At 37.1% G+C, this 24,535-nt stretch overlaps 4 protein-coding genes across 5 annotated transcripts in view; 2 read left to right on the forward strand and 2 right to left on the reverse strand.

The window, feature by feature from the left end:
- The window catches only part of LOC130987205 (uncharacterized), a 698,101-nt gene that overhangs the window by 132,588 nt on the left and 540,978 nt on the right, over window positions 1–24,535 (reverse strand). The window lies entirely within an intron of this gene.
- Window positions 1,726–3,274, forward strand: LOC130987182 (aspartic proteinase CDR1-like). Its single transcript, XM_057910829.1, has one exon. It carries the CDS (start codon window positions 1,836–1,838, stop codon window positions 3,141–3,143), a length of 1,308 nt encoding a protein of 435 aa, XP_057766812.1. The 5' UTR covers window positions 1,726–1,835; the 3' UTR covers window positions 3,144–3,274.
- Window positions 3,941–9,040, forward strand: LOC130987178 (uncharacterized). The gene is made up of 8 exons (XM_057910825.1): window positions 3,941–4,034; window positions 4,673–5,031; window positions 5,433–5,587; window positions 5,900–6,148; window positions 6,646–6,780; window positions 6,945–7,127; window positions 7,827–7,988; window positions 8,488–9,040. The coding sequence occupies exons 2-8, from the start codon at window positions 4,749–4,751 to the stop codon at window positions 8,917–8,919; spliced, it is 1,599 nt and encodes a 532-aa protein (XP_057766808.1). The 5' UTR covers window positions 3,941–4,034; window positions 4,673–4,748; the 3' UTR covers window positions 8,920–9,040.
- On the reverse strand, window positions 9,229–17,621 carry LOC130987172 (LRR receptor-like serine/threonine-protein kinase FEI 1). The gene is given in 15 exon segments (XM_057910816.1): window positions 9,229–9,648; window positions 9,650–9,817; window positions 10,414–10,547; window positions 11,018–11,263; window positions 11,670–12,002; window positions 12,098–12,262; window positions 13,066–13,160; window positions 13,812–13,883; window positions 13,966–14,037; window positions 14,433–14,504; window positions 15,015–15,086; window positions 15,171–15,242; window positions 15,545–15,680; window positions 16,043–16,276; window positions 17,234–17,621. Coding segments are annotated over 14 exon segments (1,782 nt in total). The 5' UTR covers window positions 16,137–16,276; window positions 17,234–17,621; the 3' UTR covers window positions 9,229–9,597.

Consider the following 24,535-nt stretch of genomic DNA (forward strand, 5'->3'; position numbering starts at 1 on the left):
CTAAATTTAATACTCCACCCGTCCACAAAAAATAGTTCATTTTTGTCATTTTGGGATGTTTACAAAAATTAGTCTCTTTCCATTTTTAGAAATTATTTATGACATGGTGGACCATATTCTCTACTCACAATATAATTAATTATCATTATAAACTTTACTTTTTAAGTGGAACCATTTATCTGCACAATACAATAACTATTTTTATTAAAACTCGTGTCGTCCTTTACTAGGACTATTTTTTTGGACGGATGGAATAATAGGAAAATGACAAAAACAATAAAAAGTTTGGTAGGAGCTTAAGCCCCTCCCCCTCTTATCCTACTGTGAGGTTGTGTTCCTGCAAATTTGCGCTAATTTGTATCTTGCTCTTCAGGCCCGTACCTGAACACATATTCAACTAGCTACCGCTTAGGACCTCAAATTTTTTGGGGCCCATTTTTTATATATATAGTATATACTCCATCCGTCCCAACCAAGATGACACATATTCTTTTTTGAATTGTCCCAACCAAGATGACACATTTCTATATTTAAAAAAAATAAGGGATTTTAATTACATAATTATAACTAATTATTCATTACCTTATTACCTTTTCTCTCCTACTTTATCACTTTATTACATTTTCTCTCCTACTTTATCACTTTTATACTACACGTACACTTAAAACACTAATCTGCAACTTCTTAAATCTCGTGCTGAAAAGAAATGTGTCATCTTACTTGAGACGGAGGGAGTATATAACTTTTTCTTAATAATAAAATAGAATTCCAAAACATATGCTAATATGCAAAGTGAAAACTATTTTGAATAATTGGCTTAAAAATGATTATGTTAATATATTATTATTGTACCGTTAATATAAAAAAAAATTATAAGAACCCATTTTCTGATTTTTGCTTAGGGTCCTGTTGCTCATTATGGAGAAATTATAAGATATGTTTGCACATGAATAATTTTACTGCGTAGAGGTTTTTGAAAATTGAAAATTGAAAATACGCTTGATTTTCCAACTGTTTATACAAAAGTTGTTATTGTGCACTTAAATTTAGGCTTTTTTGCCTCTTCCACAAGAACATAGCTTTTAGCCAATTTTATTGATCCATGTCTATTGCCTTTGGTTTGGAAATTATTTTTTAGAACTTTATTTCTCTCAAAAAATAATATGCATGATCTGAACAAATCAAAGGTGTGACGTTTCAACTCTTTTTCCAAAACTAAATAAAAAAGGGAAAGTAATTATTCAGATAAATACAGTAAACTCTCCATAAATCCACATGGGAGTCGAATCATTTAGTCCCAATCTTTTCCATCGCTACTAATTAAGGCACCAATACGATTCACCACGCTAACATAATCTTGAATGAAAATCTATTAATTCAGTGAATCAATTAATTGCCCCTCTCCGAAAAAAATGATGAATTTACATTATTTTTTGTGTGCACGTAACGTGAAGGAAATAAATGCAAATTTCTCTTTCAAACTGAATTAATAACGTGATCTGCATTCAAATCTCAGATTGCATGCACATTAAACCGTACTAATTGTTTTTTACATCCAAATAAGCAACAAAATCACACTTCGATCATATCTTTAAATGATTCCTTGCACTCAAAATCTCGAAGGTTTTTCCCTAATTATATTGCATTTCATTCTTCATGCAATGAACTAATGAATTCAAATCCAATGCAATATTATTATTATTTTTTAAAAAAACGTCTGTCACTATCCACATTTTCAACCAAATATTTGCATATAAATAGTGCTAATCCTTCTTGCAATTCCATCATCACAAATTCTTGCAATTTTACATTTACTAACACATTATAACTAAATCATGACTTCTTACCACAAGTCCATGTCTGCATTTCTTTGCTCTCTCCTCCTTTCTTCCATCTGCTTGACATCCTTGGTTGAATCCTCCAACACCGGTGGCATCACCGTCGACTTATTCCACCGCGACTCGCGCCATTCGCCCTCCTACGACCCCTCCAACACGCGTTTCCAACGCCTAAGAAGCGCCTTTGATCGTGCCTTTTCAAGAAAATCTTCCTTGATGGCATCACGATCGACATCCACGTCCACGGACTCCGTAGATGCTCCGATCAGTCCTGCCGGAGGCGAGTACCTAATGAAAATCAAGATCGGCACGCCCCCGGTGGAGCAGTTAGGCATTGCAGACACGGGAAGCGACCTAACATGGACACAGTGCAAACCATGCACACATTGCTACAAGCAAACTTTACCTCTCTTCGATCCTTCTCGAACCTCGTCGTACAGGCCGGTCTCGTGTGAGTCCGAGCAATGCGCTGCATCCGGAACCGCATCCTGCGACGGCAACAACAGCTGCCAGTATCAGGTCTCGTACGGCGACAGATCATACAGCTTCGGCGAACTTGCAGTGGAAACCCTAACCTTCGACGGAGGCGTGTCCTTCCCCAAGGTCGCCTTTGGCTGTGGCCACGACAACGAGGGCACATTCGGCCAGACCGGGTCGGGGATCGTGGGCCTAGGGGGCGGCTCGATCTCGATCATCAACCAGCTGCAGAGCTCCATTGGTGGCAAGTTCTCATACTGCTTGGCGTTGCTGAACTCCAATGCTACGAGCAAGATCAGTTTCGGTAGCAGCGCCGTCGTGGCGGGCCCCAACGTGGTCTCGACGCCTTTGGTAAGGAAATCACCTGATACATTCTACTATCTCACACTGGAGGGAGTGAGTGTTGGGACAGAGAGGGTGGACTATAATACAGCTGCCGGCGAAGGCAACATCATCATCGACTCGGGGACTACACTGACGTTCGTCCCATCGGAGTTGTACGACGGGGTGGAGTCAGCCTTGGAGAAGGCGATGACGGGCAACCGCGTGGAGGATCCACGAGGGATGTTCAAGATGTGCTATGAAATGGGGGGTGATGGTGGGATCAGTTCACCACCTGTGACAGCACATTTCAAGGGTGCAGACTTGGTTCTGCCAGAGGAGAGCATTTTTGTGGAGGTGGAGCAAGGGATTAGTTGTTTGACACTGGTGGCGTCGCAGGATCTGGCTATTTTTGGGAATCTGCATCAGATGAATTATCACATTGGGTATGATCTTGTGAAGAGGGAGGTGAGCTTTCAGCCAACAGATTGCTCCAAGCCTCAATGAGAATCACATGCTGAATCAAGTGTTTTTATGGGCTTTAATTTGTATTTACTATATGTTTCATTGTTGTGGTTTTATATTGTTCAGTGGTAGAGTATTAATTGTGTAAGTCATGTGATTTTCTTTACTAATGAGATTTTCTTCAAGAGTAGTTTCAGTTTCGTAGGCTCAAAAAATGTACATAAAACAATTGGAAACTGTAATTTACAACTAGTAGAGAGAGCTAAGAGAAGTTGGGCTCTGAGCTAATGAATCTGCTTGAGGATAACATGGACTCTTCCCTAGCTATGGATGATGCAGCCTGGGTGAGGCTAATGTACACTGAGTTACTCACAACTCATTGTTTTGTAAGGTATATCCCAAGTAGACGAGGTCAAATATATTACCAGAAAAAGACAATGACAAAATTTAGTATATTCTCAATTCCTACTGCAATTCAAAAACAACACAAAATCTGAATAAACAAGCATAACTTCAGTTAACCAAAAAAAATGAAGCTTTTTTTGCTCACCAAGAATCTCCTCTCTTGACAAAGTTTGCTTCTACTGAAAATCTTGAACAATTTGAGGAAGAGAGTGGGGAAAAAGCAAGTCATTTAATGAAAAACAGAGACATATTCAAGTTGGGTTAGCAACTACAAAGACAACAGCTCAGAAGAAAATACGTAGATTGATAAAGCAAATAAATATCGATTATTGTCACTTTCATGCTCTATTCTTTCATCTTTGGGTTTATTTTGATTTCATTTGCCCTTAAAGTTCACCATTTCAAATATAGGTTAGTCAGTCAGTAATCGATTCAACCATATTTCAAACTAAATAATTGTGTGTGTTATAAACTCAGTAATTCAATTATATTATATTATGGAAAAATGAATTAAATTATACTCCCTCCGTATCACAAAAACATGAACGTTTTTCCATTTTAGGGTCTCACAAAAACATGAACCTTTCCATTTTAGTACATCATGGCCCACCACTACTTTTCTTTAATTAATTCATTACTCTCACAACACCTTTTAAAGTGGGACCCATTTTCCACTTACTTTAACTCTCAACTAACATTTCTTAAAACCCGTGCATTTCTCTTTGTTCATGTTTTTGTGAGACGGAGGGAGTAGTATTTCACTACTTTTATACTTATATAAGTATTCCACAAATGCTAGTGTGAGTGTTTCTCCCTCTCTCAAAATTCAATTATATTATAGGAGTATTATGCAAAAATGAATTAAATTATAGTACTTCCTCCGTCCCTGAAATAAGTTCATCTTTTTTCATTTTGGGACGTCCCCCAAATAAGTTCCTCTTTCTTTCTTTCTATTTTTGGACAACTACCCCACCACTAATAATACTTTATTTATTTTTACTTTTCACTTTTTCACCACTTCCAATACTAATTATAACACTTTTTCACCTTTTCACCACTCCCAATACTAATTATAACATATTTTTTTCCACTATCAATACACTTTACCATTTTCCTTAAAACCCGTGTCGTCCCCAAAGAGGAACTTATTTTGGGGACGGAGGGAGTATTTCACTACTTTTATGCTTATATAAGTATTCCACCAAATGCTGGTCTGGTGTGAGTGTTTCTCCCTCTCTCAAAATGCCGGTACTATCTTTGCCTTGTAATTGTAAACCCGGGCTCACACATCCCAACCCGAACCCGACCCGCCATAGGATCCGCTCTAATCGCTGTCGACCCACAAACCCCTCGATTAAACTCGCCGCAGCGTCGAGCAGCTCGCCGGCGGGGGAGTTTCTCCGGCAGCTCTCCGTTTCCTCTGTTTTCCTTGTTGGCGTGGGACTCAGTTGCTTTTGGGCCTTCCCTCACCCAGCTTCAGCCCGCATTTCTAATTCTCCCTCCTTCTCCGCCCAGGAAACTCTCGGTATCATCAATTTGGTTACTTGCTTCCAATTATTATATTCAAATTTTCCGTTTTGTTAGTTGAATTCTGCTTCGAGGTCTGGTGTGAGAGAAAATGCGCTTGTGTGTACTTTGCGCTGCATTGCTTGTACCTTAGCTGCTACAATGAGATTACAAATTCGTTTGAAGATTCTAAGTGGATTTTTTCGTGATTTTGTTGATTAATATGGTGCAGTTCACTGGATATAACTATGGCATATTATTGCCTCATTGTTTGTGGTTTCTTCCCTTGACATATATGCAATGTAACTATCTATAGCTTGTTGCTGATGGTAGAGTATGAAGAGTATATACGCATCAGCCTAAAAGTGGAAAGAGGGCCTTCTTAGCTTGTGCTTTTTTGATGTCGTTTTCCGTTTACAGATACGGACAATGTGGGCAAGCATGAAAATTTAGAGGATATTGAAGACAAGGATATGAATGCAGCGTTTGAACGCTGGAAATCTAAATCATACGCATTGACAGTTCCTCTGAGAATAGTTGCTCTGGAAGGTTCACTTCCTCCTGTATGGATTAAGGTGAGTTTTGTATCCTTCAATCCGAAAATTTGGTTGAACACACATATTCATGTTGATAGCATGGATAAGATTTGATGATTTATCATAAATGTGCAAAAACTATTTTGCACTTTTTTCATATTAAAAACTCTGGTGTGAAATTTATATTTAATAGAGCAATAAGAAAATAGAAATCAAAGCCTTTTTTTCTTTTCTTTTCTTCAGTTTTTTTCCCCTGTGAAATGATAAACCATTTAGAGATATAGCTGATTGAGAAGTTAAGGAAATTTTAGGATTCTGGCTTGAGGTTGTGCATCTTGCTATGGCATGCAGGAGTTTTTGCGATCCCAAGGGAAGCGGGTCCAGTTCCGCCCAGAGTTCCGCCGAAGTGTTGGGGACATATTTCATGAACTCTCCAATCCATTTTCCAAAGGGAAAATCAATCCTAAATCTGCTGTGTCAGCTGATCTTGTTACTCTTGGTGATTCCTGGTTAAATTTTGCCATTGGGAAGGGGTTAATTGAGCCCGTGAAAGGAACAGAAGACCAAGACTGGTTTCAAGATTTAAGTGACAAATGGAAGGTGAAGATGCAGTCTACCTTTTTTTTCTTCTTCTTTATATGCTGCTTCATGACAGATTTATTTTACCTAGAATAATTTGCACGCCAAAAGCAAACTATCTACTCAGAGTTAGATAATGGTTCCAGCTATTCGTTACAAATGTTGTCATTTGCACTGCCTTAATGACTGAACTGATGCTATTATGAGCTTATTATGTTTTGCTTCTCCAAGTAAACAAAGAATAGGAACAACACAAAATTAGTAGTCAAAGAAGAAAACTGTGCTGTGTTAATAAAGGAGAAAAATAAAATGTAAAGAATGGAGAAGAAAAGGGAACCATTATTGCTGACGTGAAAGGAAATTTATCAATTCATAAGCTAATGATCATCTGACCTTGAAGGTATGCTTTCCAGTTCAAGTAAACGCACGTGGTTGATTGAGACATTGTGTTGTCACTGCACTTTAATTGTTCTGGTACCCTTGGATATATATGGACATCAGAATTGAAATAATCTCAGGTATATTTACGCAGGAGCGCTGATGGTATTTTGGATTCTCAAGGCACGATATGGGCTGTGCCATATCGTTGGGGCAGCATGGTGATAGCTTACAATAACAAAGAATTTAAAAGGCATAAATTAGCTCCAATAGAGGTGATTGTCTGTCGACCCTGAATGTTTCTTGAGGTTTGGTCTTAGTTTGTGCTTACCTCAAATGACCTGCAGTTGTAGATTCAACAATTCAATCAATATTGCTATGATAATAATTATATATTAAAAAAAGAAAGTTCTGCCTTTCATTTTAAATCTACATTCAGGATTGGTCGGATCTGTGGCGTCCTGAACTTGCTGGAAAGATTTCAATGGTTGATTCACCTAGGGAGATTGTTGGAGCAGTGTTGAAGTATATGGGATCGTCATATAATACTACTAATATTGATTCTCAAGTAGTTGGTGGGAAGAATGCTGTGCTGCAGCAACTAAATCTGCTTGTTAAACAGGTAAGATAAAGGGTAGAGATCTAATAATAAGGTATATGGATAACTGCAATTCTCTTAATATTTTTTTTCTTCAATGATGAAAAGAAATATGATGTTAAAGTTATAGCATGAGATCTGATCCCATTATTTGTATTTATCATATAACATGATCTTAGTTTTAAGAGGTAAGTATGTTTTTTGACAGATTAAAGTTATAGCATGAGCTCGGATCCCCTCAGAATATAGCCAAGCAAATTATGCAATTTCGCCCAATTATAATTTTGAACTAGATGGATGACAAGTGTCGTAATGGTCAAACATAGCAATTTCACAATCATAATATGCTGCTCTCTGCAATTCTGTACTTATTCAAATTAGAATTATATACCCTCTCACAAAAATTTAATCTACAAATCCATTCAGCATAATGAAAACGTTGTTTTGTTATCCGATGCTCCTATCAGATTATTTTAAGCTCTAAAAGTTTAGAGCCACATTATTTGCTAGTCAAGATTCTGTTGAATTCAAATGACTAAAATTGACCATTTCTAAGAGGCATCACTCTTAGTGGCTTGTTATTTTTCTAAATAGTAAGAATGCTGTTGGTGGCAGAAATGACATAGGTTAACACAGTGTCACCATTGAGGTTATGGATATTCGTTTCTTAATTAGTGATCTAGAGTTCCAATAAACCAATGTGTTACAAATGGCTTTATACAGGTTCGACTATTTGATAGTCAGCATTATCTTAAAGCCTTCAGAGCAGGAGATGTGTGGGTAGCTGTTGGATGGAGCAGTGATGTACTTCCTGTTGCAAAAACTATGTCAAATGTTTCAGTAATGGTTCCCAAGTCCGGTGCAAGCTTGTGGGCAGATTTTTGGGTACATCTCGAAATCTCGTCTCATCTCATTATTTGATATTTAAGCTGACTCAGGCTCTCTTTAATATTCACGAATTCTAATTAATGTCAGCGCTTGCATGTTCAACTTAACTCTTTAACTACGCGGCAGGTAAAACCTGATTGAAATAGTCCATCGATCCTTTGCTCATGCATTAATTTAGCCTGGTGAAAAACCAAATTCGGCTAATCATTTCAGTTTCATGCCTTGGTGCATGCAAGTTAGGCAATAGATGATTGTAGATGAAGGAGCATAATGAATGGATCATCTAAGTTGGTTTGCCACAGGTGGATATGAATTTGTACATATTCATCCCATATCATATGGTTGGGGTCTTTGTACTCGCACTCGCACATCCTGACCCAATATTTGCCAATTTCAAGTTATGCAAGATTCAGCATGTCTCTGAATACTCAAAAGCCACCATCTTGGGCTCAAATTGTGATTACCATCGAACTTGTTTCTATTGTTCGTGTTGCAGGCGATACCAGCAACTTCACGACTTGCTACAGACCAAGTTGGAGGAAGAATTAGGGGAGCATCACCACTGGTGCATCAGTGGGTGGAGTTCTGTCTGCAACCAGAAAGAGCCTTGCCTTTCAAGGAAGAGGTCGTACCTGGTGCATCACCGATTTCACTCAAAGCCCCAGTCGAACAACAGCTACTTGCGCGTAAAAAGGGTCGACCGAAGCTGGAAACGAATCTGGTAGCTAACGTACCGCCTGCTGACATTTTGTCCAAGTGTGAACTCTTGGAGCCATTATCAGAAGATGCATTATCTGATTATGAGTGGCTAATATCTAGTTTGCCCAAATCTAGTTCCAGTGTGCTGACCAGACTTCAGCAGTCTCTCTCTTCTTTGGTCAAAAATGCCATTCTAAGGCTGCATGGATCAAGCACCTCTGTAGTTTGAAAATTTATCGATCTTGAGCTCGTAAATGAGTTGAGCTAGATTTATTCATTGTCATTGCAGTTAGCTTTTCTTCCCTATGTTCAATAATTGAAATGAGAATGACAATTTGTCAAATTTCGTATTTTTCTTTGTTACTATGATCACTCTTTTTATGTACATGCTATACCATCTCTCTAGAGTTCTTTATCACAGCAACTAATGTAGCTTCTTTCTCATTCATTTGATAAATACATAAGATTTTTAAGAAATGCCTAATTGCAAATGTTCTCATTGTTCTAGAAATTGCAAATAGTATTACACACGTAAACAAAATCAACAATAGAGATCCTTTGACTGTAGAGTAAGTTAAACCATTTCATATACAATTGATCCTGAGCAATTACAACTTACACAAATAGACAGCGATGGCGAACGCTGACTGATGGGTGACGTTTCGTAGCCAACTATTGGCACCAATTGCAGAAGGTTCGAACAAGCAACTCGGAAGTAGAAATGGAGCAGTAGATGAATTTTGAGGTGAATTGAGTGCAGAGCATGTTCAATCGTAGTTCAGCAAAAATAATGAATAAACATTTGTTTTCTGTTTTCCGGTTGCTTACGATCATTTGCTTCAAGGTGGTGGGTGCAGTGGGTGATGGGGTAGGTTGACCTCTCTTTGTTACACATAGATAAATAGCCTCAATCGGAACTCGAGTCATAGAAATCACTAGGGCATGGAGTCATGATTTCAGGATTCAAGAATTTGAACTACCTGCTGCATGGTGGGACGATCCTCGGGGACTGAAGAAACACATTGAACGGCCACTGAAAGTAGGGCGTCGAAGGTCTCTGCATGCACTCTTTCACAGTGTGGATCGACTATTTCTCTTTGCCTGTTCTCCAAAGCCAGATAATTTAACTGAAATGAATGTTGAGAAATTTTAGCCACGAAGATACCAGCATATACTTGATGGGGATCCTATAAACGATAATTAGCAATAGATTTACAAAAGTTTGTCTATGACTCTATATCGTTCACTAAAATCAACTGATCTTATATGGCAGGAATGGGACTACTCCAACAGTATAATAAATTTCACCAGAGCTAATTTCACAAGAGCCTCAGATCACTTGTAAGCAGAAATTTGAGGTTAATACGCAAGAGGAAGATGAAACTCTTTATTCTGATCTTTTCTTATAAGTTGTATGAAGAAAGTAAGTCTTGATTTATCATGGGTTATTAAATTCAGAAAAATAGAGGGAGTTGGTTTCTCACAAACACTTCCAATATAGAAGATATCAAGAAGGATTGCCAAACCCCAAAGCAGATAATCTAAAACTAAGCTCCTCCTGAATCCTTATGACATGAACAAAAGCAATGTATCAGTCGTCCTAGAAATCTAATCGACCATAAGCACAAATTCGTATATCTTAAATATCAAAAGTTAGCAGAGACATTAAAGACTGACTACTAAAAACAAAGATCTCATAAAGTACAGGAAGGAGTAGCCATACCCATCCAACAATGTTAAGGCCCTTCTCGATGAAGGATGCATCCGTAGGCCGCTTTCCACTCACAATTTCGAGCAAGAGAACACCAAAACTATAAACATCAGACTTTTGAGTAGCTCTACCACTCTGCATGTACTCTGGACAAATAATATATTGACAAACTATTCAGAATCAAAAAGATTAATTTATCTGATCCATTAAGAGGAAGAGAAAGAAATTCTTGTAAAAGAATGAAGCTATTCTGGACAAGAGAATTCAGAAAAGACGCATCTTATCAAGCTCGACTACGAATATTACAACAAAGATTAGCAGAGTAGAGCTTGATTAATCAAAACATTTATACCACATTCAGAATATGGCAATTCGAAGTTCGTGCAAAGTAACCAGATGAATCAAAATGAAAAAATTTAACTGGCATGAAGATGAAGAAAAGGGCATCGCAAACCATAATCATAAGTAATGAAAAAGTACATCTTCGAAAATCATTTTCAGTGCCTTATCCAGTTACCTGGATGAAGCTTGGGTGAAACTAAGTGGAGGTCCGAACCGACTGATGTTGAAGAATATTTAAAGGCAGAACTAATATCATGTAAAATATGGCACCTACCTGGAGCCAGATAACCAAATGTCCCAGCAACAATGGTTGTGATGTGGGATTCCTCATCCTTCAATAGTTTAGCCAGTCCAAAGTCAGAAACTCTAGCATCAAAATTTCCATCAAGCAAAATGTTGCTTGACTTGATATCTCGGTGGATAATTCTAGGCGAACAATCATGATGCAGGTAGGCTAGGCCCTTTGCAGCTCCCATAATAATATTTAATCGAGTCTCCCAATCAAGTTGCTCCGCTCTCTCTGCCAAAGAGAAACAATAAATAAAAAGACAAAAGCTACTGAACAAGAGAGGTAAGGGATTTAAACTTATAGTAAACAAACAGATGGTATACCCATCAACTATGTGAATAAAAAAAAAAAAACCTCCAAGAGATCTATGATGAAAGGCACTCAATTTTGAAGGGTTATACTCTGTAAATTGCAATCGAGTGTTTTGTAGCTTAAGCAACAGACTCAGAAACCTCAGAGAAGTCGAAATTCTAATAAATCTCACTCCAATAATGTGTTTAAAAAAAATTAGTGTCAGTTTACAAAATTAACGTGCTTCAAGAAATGTATAATGCAGGTTTTAACTGAAGCCAGATCAGGAATTTCAAGATTTAGGAACTCTAAAGCATGAAGGAAAAAAATAAAGCATAGTCCTAACCATGTAGAGCTTCATCAAGGCTGCCTCCTGATAGGAAATCATATATTAACAACTGTGATGTTGGGGAATTGCAGTATCCTCGTAGGTTCACAAGGTATCTGTGTTTGATGCTTCCAAGAATTTCAAGCTCTCTCTCGAAAAAGCGATTAAAGCCATCATTGACCTTAAAAATCCTTTTTAAGGCAAACACATTGCCATCATCCATCGCGAGCTTGTAAACAGTACCAAAACCGCCCGCACCAATTACATGCTCTTCATTTAAGGTCTCCAATTTTTTAATGATGTCCTTTGAAGTATAGGGCAGGTCTCCATGAAATATTACAACCGAGGTTCCTGAAGGAACACAAACATGTAACATGAAGAATTATCAAAAACAAAGTTGCAAATAACATTTTCCATGCAGCCTATGCAGGGATATCTGTGTGCACCTTCACCAACATCCACAGCGAGGCCTTTGCGGTCGTTTTTACCAAGCTTCTTATATAGGAAACAACCCCAGAAGCACATCAGGGCTACCAGCAGCAAGGCACCCACAGTGGCCACTGCACTGATAAGAAGCCTCCCAGAATATTTCTTCTTAGCTTGGGACAGAGCTAAAAGTACCATAAAAGACCAAGGTCATGCAATACTTCAAAAAAGACAAGATTGAAAAATATAGTAGCAAAACACGTAATCTTATTCAAGTATTTCGAAAAGCATTCAGCATTGCAGCTGTCTTAGGAAAATTTCAAGAAATGTGACAAATGTCCTACCACTATAACTTGATAGCTTTTTAGAAGATATGAAGTAGTACCCTTATAAAAGGAAGAACATACAAGATTTATATTGTGCATCAGAATAACCCTTTCATTGTCCTGACATGCCACATATAATTGCCCAATTTTTGCATCTCAATGAGTCGGTACTATGGTTCACGTCACGATAGGAACTTATATGAAGTGCCGAATTCTTTTTTAGGAAACAGCATGAATTATACACATGCTACAATCATAAACAACAATACATTCCTGAATCAAAGAATGAAACCAAGAATCAAATGCCAGCTGAAAAAACAGATTTTCAGTAATCTAACTTCATCACCAGCAAATCTACTTATCTGCACCTCTAATATAAGAACCATATGGCTTAGAGCTAATAAAATCAGATTTTTATCTTGTACTAGAAAAGATATGAATACCTACAATTACTGGCTATGAAAGGCTATCGACTTAGTAACTAGCCACTGAATACCTATACGTACAATTACTGGCTATGAACATTCCTCCATCAGAACATTTTACCTGAATCTGTAGGTTACAATTACTGGCTATGAAAGGCTATTGACTTAGTAACTAGCCACTGAATACCTATACGTACAATTAATGGCTATGAACATTCCTCCATCAGAACATTTTACCTGAATCTGTAGGTTGTGAAGAAGAGGAAGAACCACCACTATTATTCTTGCATATTTGGATTTGCTTGCCACACAATCCCCGGTTTCCAACGAAGCTGCAGAGAGAAACTCAAATCAGAAATGCAATGTAACAATGAAAGCACCCATGAAAAGGAAGTTTGTCTTACTAGGATCAGATTAACATTACAACTAGTTGGTAATGCCAAAAACTATGCTAGCTGATTTGTACATGAGATTCCTAAAGCAGTTATGCATCTGTAGTTAGTAACTAATAACTAGAATCCTTTATAATTGGTATATTTAAACAAAAATATGCACTATCTAACTGTTGTCAGCCTTCAAATAACCTGCTAGGCTTATGCACTTTAGTTACTTCTATAGCCTTCAATGTCAGGATGCTATACACAGCTGCTAAAACTAAATAACCAATAATAGACTTATTCTAGAATCTAGAAAGAAAGAGAGAATAAGAAGAATATTAGAAATCAAGTGGAGTGTAAGAGAAGTGGCTTTAGAAATAAAATAACTAATCCTCTTTAGATTTCTTTATTTCAGTAGTTTTGTACTGAAGTCTTCTATTTGTTTACACTGAATGTATAGTATAGTCAGCCGAACAGAAGCAAGCAATCATTGTCAAGCAAGCGACACGAGTGGCTTAAGGGTGAAAACTAGAAATCTAAGTATTAAAGTTGAAGCAGAAAAATAAGAATGAAGGCGTGTAGCTACAAACAAAATTTACCACTTACGAATTATTTTGGAATTTTGCAAGAATACCATCGGAAGGTATAGGCCCCACCAGAAAATTTGTTGAAACATTGCTTCAAGTATCATAGGGATAACCAATTAGGCTGATGAAAACAATATAAGAATAACATGACTTGAAAATCAATATCAACTCACAAACTTGAAAGCTTGTTCAAATTTCCAAGTGAAGCAGGAATCGTTCCACTAAGAGAATTGCTTGAGACATCCCTACAGAAAGCAGCATAGTAATAAAATATCAACTTTCAGAACGGACGAGGGTTTCACCCAATAAATGAAGCTACAAAGCAAGCCTCAAATATAGATCAAAATGCTCAGCTCCTGCTCATATTAACGAAAAGAGATTGTTTCTCATAGAATTTTGAGAAAATGACTCATCAAAACCTCATCAGGTGGATCACGAGTTCTACAATTCTCTCTTTCTGGGAGAGCTCGTTGTCGGAGAGTTTATAAGCATTTACATGTGAGATATGACTTAGACAGAATGAGAAAATCTTTTGAGAACGTCAAATATCATCAAAGAACCGTCTAGTCTATTAACTCCATTAACATAGGTTAGATTGAGCATAAAAAATATTGATATTTTAGTCTTTACAGTTGCTTACAAATTCTCAAGCTGAGACAGGTTTCCAAGCTCACTTGGAATCGGTCCACTAAAGTAGTTACCTTGCAAATACCTGTGCAAATAGTAAATCAAGATTACCACACTTGATCCAAACAAGCCAAAACATAAGCAGATGGAAATGAAGAAAGACAACGGCATAAGTGAAAGAATCACAATGATCTCTATAACATTATTCTGCTAATCGGAATCAGTACAAAATGTAAGAAAAATATTCTGATTTAAACCCAACATGGTTCTTCTGGTTAACCCACTCTAAATTCCTTCAACTACTAAAGGAATATTTTGATGTTAATAGAAAATGTAGAAGAGACTGCTATAGAAAGAACTCCTTAATCAGGACACAAGTGCTTAATGTCTGCACGTATCTAGAAGAAATTTGATCAAACTTACTTCAGTTTCTCTCTTTCACTCACTTCACACCAATGCAGTAGTAACAGTACTTAGGAACTCGTTTGACTTTGGCATAATCATCAACATAATATAAATAACGACAATCCAAATTTAGAAATTTAAATTTCATCAATCTTGAGAATGGAGTAGAACTTCAGACTAGAAAATTTACATCGAGCGCAGCTGTGTACAGTTCCCAAGTTTTGGAGGGATTGCCCCATAAAAATTGTTGTCGTGAAGAGCTCTACAAACAAGTAGTTCATGTCATCAACAGTAGGAGGTGGAGTCAATATGTGAAAGAAGAAGCAAAGGATGAAAAGATGCATACAGAAGTTGCAGGTTTTCTAATTTTCCAATGTCAGCAGATATTGGTCCACTCAACTTGTGGTTTGAAAGGATCCTGCATCATATAATACGTCATTTATATTTATATTATGTGTAACTGTAAGCACAACATTCAACTTTAAATCAAATCAACATGCACTTTCTTATAATTTTGTAAGCCACTATATAAGAGAGGTTATTCAAGTAAGAACAGTAAAATTCTGACAAATACAAAAGACAGCATAATGGTAAAGAGCAAAGAGAAATTAAGCACAAATTCTCAGATAAATTGCAGTGCTAAAAGAACAAGATGAGAATTTTGGGATTTTCTAAATAGATAATTAATTGCTGAAGTTGCTGAAGTATGAAGGAATTTACAAGGCTGTTACTCTCTTTGACTTCACGTCACATCTTACTCCTCTCCACCTGCATGGGTCTGGATCCTCTGGTCTCCATTGCTGCAGAATACCATCTGAGCTAATTATGGCGGTCCTAAAGTTGACAAGAGCCTGACCTGCAAACAAAAATGCCACAATGTAACCATTCCTATATTTTACAGTAACATCCAAGATTTCCTTTCACCAGGGCTTCACTAGTTGCATAGGTGGAATTAACATGAGCACAACCTCATGAGCTTCCCATATGTCAGTTCCAAATATACGTCAAGCAAAAAAGAAGAAAGAAAATTTCTCAGTAATATGACATAAAAATGTTAACTACTTGAAAGTACACGACTTTTGTAGGGGAAACCATTGTACAATTCGTCGTTGTGTTTGAGTTTATGGATTACAATACTTAGACGAAACTCGGCAGATCTCATCCCTCACTCTACTGAGTTAACCAAAAAATATGTTGAATTATGATTAAACAGCATACCATCGGGGCTGAGAGCTTTAAGCTCTGTTGCCACGTTGTAAAGCAATAGAGTCCATAAAAGCAACTGCCAAGAATTCACAGGGAAGCTGCCCATTGTGGTGTTGGTCACGCATAATAAGATAAGCCCAAATCATCAGAGGAGCATAGCTGTAATATAGTTCTACAGGACATCTGGTAGTTGTTAAGTTGAATATTTCAAGAGTAACCAAATTAAGAGGTCACAAGAAGAACCTCCTGAAAAGCAAAATTAAATTGTTAGTTGATTGTGATACGCATTAAGGACAAGCAGAAGTCGAGAAAAACGAACATCATGCATAGAACTTGGTGTTTGTGACTGTGATTCTGAGCAATTATGCAGCATGCAGCAGCTCGTTAGAAAGTGTATGATAGTGTTTCTAGAGTCATGACCAGACGCAGCCAGTTTTCATATGAGGCAAGCACAATACTGTCATTTTAAAATCTCTTGAGCAAAATCTGATCTTCTACATAAACTGTGACCGTTTGCGCTTTTCCACACACACATTTTGGTTAACAATTTGCACACTCTCTAAACACACATTTTGGTTAACAATTTGCACATTCTGTGTTGCCAGAATTGCACTTAGCAACCAAATCCTTTGTTTCCAGCCAAAATTTGCACTAAATTTGGATCATTCGGTTATTCAGGAATGATGGTGCACACCCACCAATTTCAGCTACAATAGGATACACAGTTCAGCTCACAATAGGATACATGGTTGAGCTTACAAACAGGAGCTTAAGTGCATTTTACAGGCTAGTGCAGGACCTACCAAGACAATGAAAGTCACTTCCGAGAAACAGGGGAAAAAAAAAAAGATATATGGCCACACAAGAAACGAAATACAGTAGATGCCATCGACATGATGCTAAACCACAACAATGGCGGAAAACGCATCAATCACCGATACTGAACAAGTATCTAGGATCAAACAACCGCCTTTGAATAGTTAAATAATTGCCATTGATCATAGTTAATATTCGCTTATCCATCAAGCACCCTATTTTGCCTACATCTCAGCCAATTAAACCAACAATCAAATGCTAAACCAATGTACAACTTTCAGAACACAAGAAGCATCATAGCAACAGCAAAAACGGAATTAGTACTAGATAGCCTCAAATAAGATACAAAATACACATCCAGATTTCAAAAAAAAAAAGGATAAAAACCTAAGATGGCAGTAGAAGAAGCTGAACTAATTCAGCGCAATTCAGCACAGCGAAGAGAGATAAATTAGGAAAATGATGGAAATTGAGGATGGAGCTGTGCAGCTGTTGAATGGCACCAAGCAGATTATCGCAGGCCTCACCGTCCAGTTTCTCTCTCTAAAACCATACATGCGTCGGTGTATGTATAGCGTGCATGTATAGGTACGAACAGTCGAGAGTGTAGAGTGTTGGATTTGGAGTGAGAGAAGTTAGAGAGAGAGTGTGTCTGTGTCTGATTTCTGAGAATTAAAAGGGTATCGAGTTTCTGCCAATAAGAGCAGAGTGGAGGCAGCACGTGCGACCGCGATACTTCGCGCGTGTGACCGACGCCGGTGCTGCGCTGTCAAGCAGATTTGAAGATTAGATTTTTTGACCGTTTAAACTGTAGTAGTTTTTCATTTTGCCCCCTTCACTTTATGTTTATTGCCGTTTTGCACGCTGAAAAACCAAAAATGCTGAGGTACGTTCTTCTTCTGTGTTTTCTTTTATTAGTGCGTAACCCATCCAATTTTGATGGAAAATTATTTTAAATTATTATTTAAATTATATGATACTTCCTTCATCCTTCAAAATTATGTTTACTTTTTTTTTTGGTACGGCCCTCAAAATTATGCATACTCTATTTTTAGACACTACCCACATATAATTCTTATAATTTTACCTTTTTAACTTATACTATTTATTCATAATCCATTTAACAATACCATCACTGTGGGACTCTTTCTCCACTATCATTACTACAAACTTTCATGCATAATTTTGGGGGATGGGGGAGTATTATTTTTGTATAAATAATTATTTATATTTAAAGTATTTTTAAATTTATTTAATTTAAGGTAATATAGTTGAAATTATATTAATCTGAATCATATTCCTCAATTAAATGTTAACCTTTTATTAGAATAATAAATATTTTTTTATATAAATTTTTATTTAATACTCTCTCCGTCCGCCAAAAGATGACCACTTTGGCTGGGCGCGGGATTTAATAAAATTGTTGATAATTTTGATGTAGTGAAAAAAAGGTCCCACCACTTTATGAGATGTGTCGTTGAGATTTAATTTGGGGTGATTTTTTTGTAAATAAAGAGTGTTTGTAAGGATAAAAGATTAAAGTGGATGGTGAGACCATTTCTATAAAAGGAAAGTGGTATACTCTTTACGCACGCCCGATATAGCAAAAGTGGTCCACTTTTGGCGGACGGATGGAGTAATATTTTGGGAAAAGGTCAATATTGAATATTTTATTTCATCTGAGCATCATCTCGTCTGAACCACCATGTAGGATCATATCATCATCTAAAGCCCGGAAGACGACATCTAATGTTTGAACACCAGACTTTTGAGCATCATCTCATCTAGACCTTAAAATACAAAAAATGGACTTTTATGCGTCAATTTTTTAGGGTTAAGGTGCAGATAAGTCCCTTAAGTGTGAGCCCTTATAGCGTTTTACTCCCCTTATTCACTGTGTGTGCAACTTCCCCCCTAAACTACCAAAAATCGCACATTTAGGCCCCTCTGACCCGACGGTCGTCAGTCAACGTTTGTCTATTTTTTTTTTATTCAAATGGCGAGGCCGTCAGTCAACCTCTTAGCTGCAGCCAGAAAAAGACTACAGAAGGAGTATGAAGGAGTATGTATGATGGAGCGAAGCCGCTGTCACGAGCGGAAAAGACTACAGAGGCAGTGACGAGAGCTTTTTATCACGCACAGCCGTGAGAGAGATCGAGAACGAGAGGAAACGGTGTTGAGATTGTTCACCGACGTCGCTTCACCGGAGGGTATTGCGGCTGTTGGTTCGAGAGATGTAGAGAGTTTTTAAGCTTTTCGATTCTTGTCGGTGGTAGCCTGAAGATGGGTGAACGGCTACGCGTTGCCGGTTCGTGGCCTAGTGGCCGATCGGCGATGAAATAAACCTGTGAAGAGAGCCCACTTGAGCTCTTGTTCAAGTTTCAGGCGAGTGGGCAGGGGGCTTTTTTGGCGTCTCCCTTGCGATTCCACGGCCTCCTTGGCTGGTTTTGCAAGGGTGGCGGTGTAGGAGGATCGTGGCGGCGGCAGGGCGAGGTGGCGGTGCGACGATGGCGGCGCGGCCGAGTTCGCGCGCTGCTGCTGCGCTCGGCGGCTGCTGCTACTTCACTTTCTAAGATAATGAGATTGATTCAATTAAGATTGCCGATGTTTTGCATTTTTCGATGCACTAATTCCTCAATTTACTTTGCTAATTATATCCCAATTCTCTGAACTAACTAATCAATTACAAAATTCCTTTTAGGGCTTTTCTCATTCCTTGCGTTTCAGACATCTCCACACCACATGTTCGGCTGCTGTTGCTGCTGCAGTTCAGCTGTTGCAGTTGCGTCGTGGAGGAACAGCTGGTGGCGGCGGCGTTGAAGTGGCCGAGAGAGAGAGAGAGCTTAGCAAGAGAGATGTCTGAAACGTTGAATAAAAAAAATTAAACAAACGTTGACTGACGGCCGTCAGATCAAAAGGGCCTAAATGTGCAATTTTTTGTAGTTTAGGGGAGAAGTTGCACATACAGTGAGTAAGGGGAGTAAAACGCTATAAGGGCTCACACTTAAGGGGTTTATCTGCACCTTAACCATTTTTTTAACATCACTATCTGGAGGGTTAAAAATTAAATTTGACTTATGAGATTGTATGATTTGGAGCTTCTAATATCATAACTAACTTGTAAACATCATTTTGTATAGAACAAAAAAATCTTGACAAACTTTTATGCATTATTAGCTTCAAATATTATAATTGGGTTCCAAGAACAAATTTAACTTGTGAGTATCATTATTTAATTGGGTTCCGAGAATCATCTAACTTTGAGCAATTCAAATTGTATTAGTCTCAATCATTCCGCCAATTATATATTTTTAATTTGGAGAGCAAAAGCTTCTTCTTGTATAAGTTTTATTTTAGTGAAACCTTATTAAAAAAAATCAATGTGTAATGAAGTGATTTATATGAATTCTTCACTCGATTGAGATTATTATAAATTTAATACATTATTAAATATTTCTAATGTATTTTAACATCATATCATCTATTGTTCTTTATCTAAATTCTTCATTTATGCATTACTAATTTAATAATTTATCTATTATTATTATTATTATTATTATTATTATTATTATTATTATTATTATTATTATTATTATTATTATTATTGTTGACGAAACTAAAAACAAATAAAGTTTTTAGATATGAAAAATATATTTTTCTTCCTTATACAAATAAAATGTACGGATATATTTTATAAAAAATAAAAATAAAATTTTAATTATTTTGATAAACATAAAATAAGATTTTGTTTTAAAGTAATCAGGTTATAGAATTTGTGCCTTATTATTCAAACATCTAAATCAATGACCGAACCCGTTTATAATTTACATACACGTGCATGTCTCAATTCAAACTCAATTTAAAATTGATTTTATTGAAAATTAAGAAGATAAATATTTTATATATTGTTGGGAACTTAATGAAATATCATAATTCTAGTTTTGATGATACCAAAATCAATAGGTTTCACTTGTAATAGACTAGAACTTTTCGAACTCAAGTGTTAGAGTTCTTTTTCTAGTTTAGTTGTTGTTCTGAAGACTGAAGAATGAAGACTGAAGATGCCGATTGATGTAACGGTTAAGGCAAAGTCAAATACTGAAATTTGTCTTATCAGTCGAAGGATCAGTTTCGACTAATTACTTAATGCGCGCCACGTGGATTCAGCGGACTGATACTAAAGTCAAGTATCAGTTAAACATTCTTCCTCGGACTGAACCTCTAAAGTTCAAAGGAAGCCACGCATCCAGAAGTACAGCCGCATTAAATGCAGAGATCTCAAGATCGTCCTTTCTCTGCAGAGGCCATTCCTTTTGGTGATTACCTTTTCAGAATTGTCTCATCTCCTGCTCCTCAAAGAAGCCGTTCTCACCAAACAAGGAACTTCGAAGACTGAAGCCTCAGCCCAAGTTCAAATTACTCTCTAACGGAAGAAATCTTAAAGACCATCTCCGCCAACGAATCTATTCAAGACGTCTCCTATAAATTGCGCTCAAGGATCACTTCAATCTTCACGGATTCAACAACATAAGCTGAAACGCTGCCGAATTCGTTACTCAGCAAAACCAAGCCTCCCTAAAGTTTGAATCGAAGAAGAGAATCACAAAGCCAAAAATCAGTCACTGCTGATTACATACATTCTCTTAGAACTTAGGCAAATATTGTATATCCAAAGCCTAGGTAAAACTAACTGCAAAGAACTTGTTCTTTGTGGTTTAGTTGGCAAGTTTTCAAACCTCTTTTCAACGGATCGAATTAAGAGTTTGTATCGAAAAGGAGTTCAGACCAGTGTTCTGTCTCCGTGAGATCTTAGTGCCCAGTGTGCACTAGGAGTGAGAAATCCAACCTAGTGTGTTGGTACTGAAGATAGGCTCTTCAGTTGTTTCGGTTTGTTGTGCACCCGTAAGCACACGTTCAGGTTTGTTGTGCACCCGTAAGCACACGTTCAGGTTTGTTGTGCACCCGTAAGCACACGCATCGATTTGCTGTGCACCCGTAAGCACATGCCCAGTGAAGTTGTTGGTCTGATCAACTGACCGTGGATGTAGAAAGTGTTTTCCGAACCACATAAAAATCTCTGTGTTATTTACAGTTTTCAGTATTTACCTTCTTACTTGTGCTCTTACTTTCCTAAACTGAAAACTGATTAATTGCAAAGAGAAACTTAACTGCTGACAACGTGATTAATATCACAGGCTATTTCGAAACAAAGTTTTTCCGTTGCGTGTGTTATTAGTCTAACTGATCTAACTTCTGATAGTCAGTAAGATTCATAACATCTCTCTGTTTAACAAACTCGACTGAAGCCTTACGTGTATCAGTTAAAGTCTTTGACTTAACTGATAACTCTTTACTGAAGAGTATTCAGTATCAGTCGTCAACCTTGTTTTGACAAAACTCTTTTCACTAAAAAGGTTGAGTCAGTTTGTATTTAAAGTTTCAATTTTGAAAAATAGCCTATAGGTGTATTCCCCCCCCACTCCCCCCATACACCTATTCGAAACCCTTCGGACCTAACAATTGGTATCAGAGCAGGTTGTTCGCAAGAACAATTTTGCTTTGATCAAGTTCTACTGAACTAGATCCTTTTCCTTAAAGGTCTCGAAATCTTTTCTTTTTCAAAAAGTGCTTACTGCTTTTCATGCTAAAGATTTTTTCAAGAAATCCGATAAATCGGACAGATCTTTGTCGCAAGTAAAGCGACAGGAGAACGAATCACCTATAATTATTAGATTCACAAACAAAAAATTCCCGACACAGCACAAAACATGAACCATACGGAACTTAGCCGAGGAAAACGCATGCGAGCACATAAACACATAAATTTTGTAATTAGCAAGGAAGCACGTAACATCAAAAGAACCCAAACAGACACAGAACACTGAACCCAACAAATCCACACAAATATACCCGCAAACAATTATATGCGTTCCTTTAACCTGAATTTTCGACAAAGATATACAACTTTTGTCAAAAAAAATTGGTGAGCAGTGTTCATGCACGGATTTCGTCACGTCTTAGACTCGGTTCGCAAATTTTCCACAGACAGCGCCAGTTGATGAGTTCATTTATTACAACCTTTGATTAAGATGAGAGTGATTCACCTATGGTGCGCAAAGGATCGAGAGAGTAGTGAGGATAATGAAAAACAAAGAAAAAAGTATTGTATTACTGATAACGTGTGTTACAATGGTGGACGGGTCCCCTATTTATAGAAGTTTACAAAGAGGGTAAATAAGTCCATTTATATCTGATAACGACCCCTAGATTAGTTAGGAAGGTTCTTCGGTAAAAGTTGTCAGGAGTTTGTACATCCCCAGCCTTGGTCCAGCGCAGACATACTTCAGCGCTGAGTTTCTCCTCTGTGGGTACTTCGACCCTGTCTAGATGATATGGGTTCTCTATTCTCTGCTTGTCTCAGCCCTGACATTCCTTTCTGGCGGTGTTCCTCTAGTTGGTTCAACTCTGGCTCTTTTTGTAACAGAATCCCCTCGTTCTGGTCTGGAGGCTCCCACTACTCGTGTTTTCCACAGAGGGTATCGTTCAGAGTTTTCTCCGCTCCTTCGGTCCGAGGGCTGGGATCTCCATTGCTGTCTGATATGTCCTACACATATTTTACTCCTCATCAGCTTAGAAGTTGTTATTCGAAATCATACTTATCCGGTCATTTTGTTTAAATACAAACTTTAAAAATAACATTACTTCAAAACATCCAGTGATAAAAATAAAACTAAACTTAAAATCTTTTACCATAAAGTTACATTTAGGGGGTTTATTCAATTAAAAATTTAAATGATTTTTACAGATTTTTTTTATAATCTGTGGATTATGCTAATTTAATGGATTGTCATAATTTTATGTAGAGTTAACTAGATTCTGTTAAATTGATTTATCTCTATTTTCATAGACTTTATATGCCAAAAAATGTTATAATAAAAAATTTCTATCAAAAAACATATGATATAATAAAGTTCAAGCTCCATAACTGAATGATTTTCTATTTTTCATAAAAAAAATTACCCGTCTATATTAGTCATATTATCAAATAAAAGAAGAAAAATGTTATATAGTATATAATACATAGGGCTATCAAAACTTTCGGGCCGGGCAACCCAGTGGGCCAAGCTATATTTTTGGGTCGGGTCGAGTCAGCCCGAAATTTCAACGGGCCCCTGAAAATGATGCCTAGTCCAGCCCAAAAATGGTTGGTGACTTTTATGTAGTGGAGAAAAGGTCACACCATTATTTGAAATGAGTGGTTAAAATTGTATAAGAAGTGGATGTTTTGTAAATAAAGGGTATTTGTGAGGATGAATGATAAGGAAAAGATGTGGGACCATGTCCTAAAAAGGAAAGTGACATACTCTTTGCGGACGCTCAAAATAGCAATTGTGGCGGACGGAGAGGTATCATTTATTAAGATAAATAGTGTCATTTACATATAACAATAGTATCTGATAAACACTCAGTTTGCATCGTTTTTATTCATATTTTAGTGCTTAAGGGTGCATTTATTTTGATTGTAAAATTTTCATTGGAAAAAAGATGATAAGAAAGATGAGAATATTATATTTTTCTCCTTATTTTATCATATATTTACTAGAATGAAAAGATGAGAAAATATTGAAAAATATTTTCACACCCCCACCATAGGATAATATTATCTAACATTGGAGAGAAAATGAGTGA

The sequence above is a fragment of the Salvia miltiorrhiza genome, chromosome 5, assembly GCF_028751815.1.
Source record: "Salvia miltiorrhiza cultivar Shanhuang (shh) chromosome 5, IMPLAD_Smil_shh, whole genome shotgun sequence".
Taxonomy (NCBI): Eukaryota; Viridiplantae; Streptophyta; class Magnoliopsida; order Lamiales; family Lamiaceae; genus Salvia; species Salvia miltiorrhiza.

Excerpts from the sequence above, each read along its gene's own strand:
- LOC130987182 (XM_057910829.1), top strand. The coding sequence starts at position 1,836 with ATGACTTCTTACCACAAGTCCATGTCTGCATTTCTTTGCTCTCTCCTC.
- LOC130987178 (XM_057910825.1), top strand. The coding sequence starts at position 4,749 with ATGCCGGTACTATCTTTGCCTTGTAATTGTAAACCCGGGCTCACACAT. Across the intron at positions 7,128-7,826 it reads TAAATCTGCTTGTTAAACAG|GTTCGACTATTTGATAGTCA; the intron begins GTAAGATAAAGG and ends GGCTTTATACAG. Across the intron at positions 7,989-8,487 it reads GCTTGTGGGCAGATTTTTGG|GCGATACCAGCAACTTCACG; the intron begins GTACATCTCGAA and ends TTCGTGTTGCAG.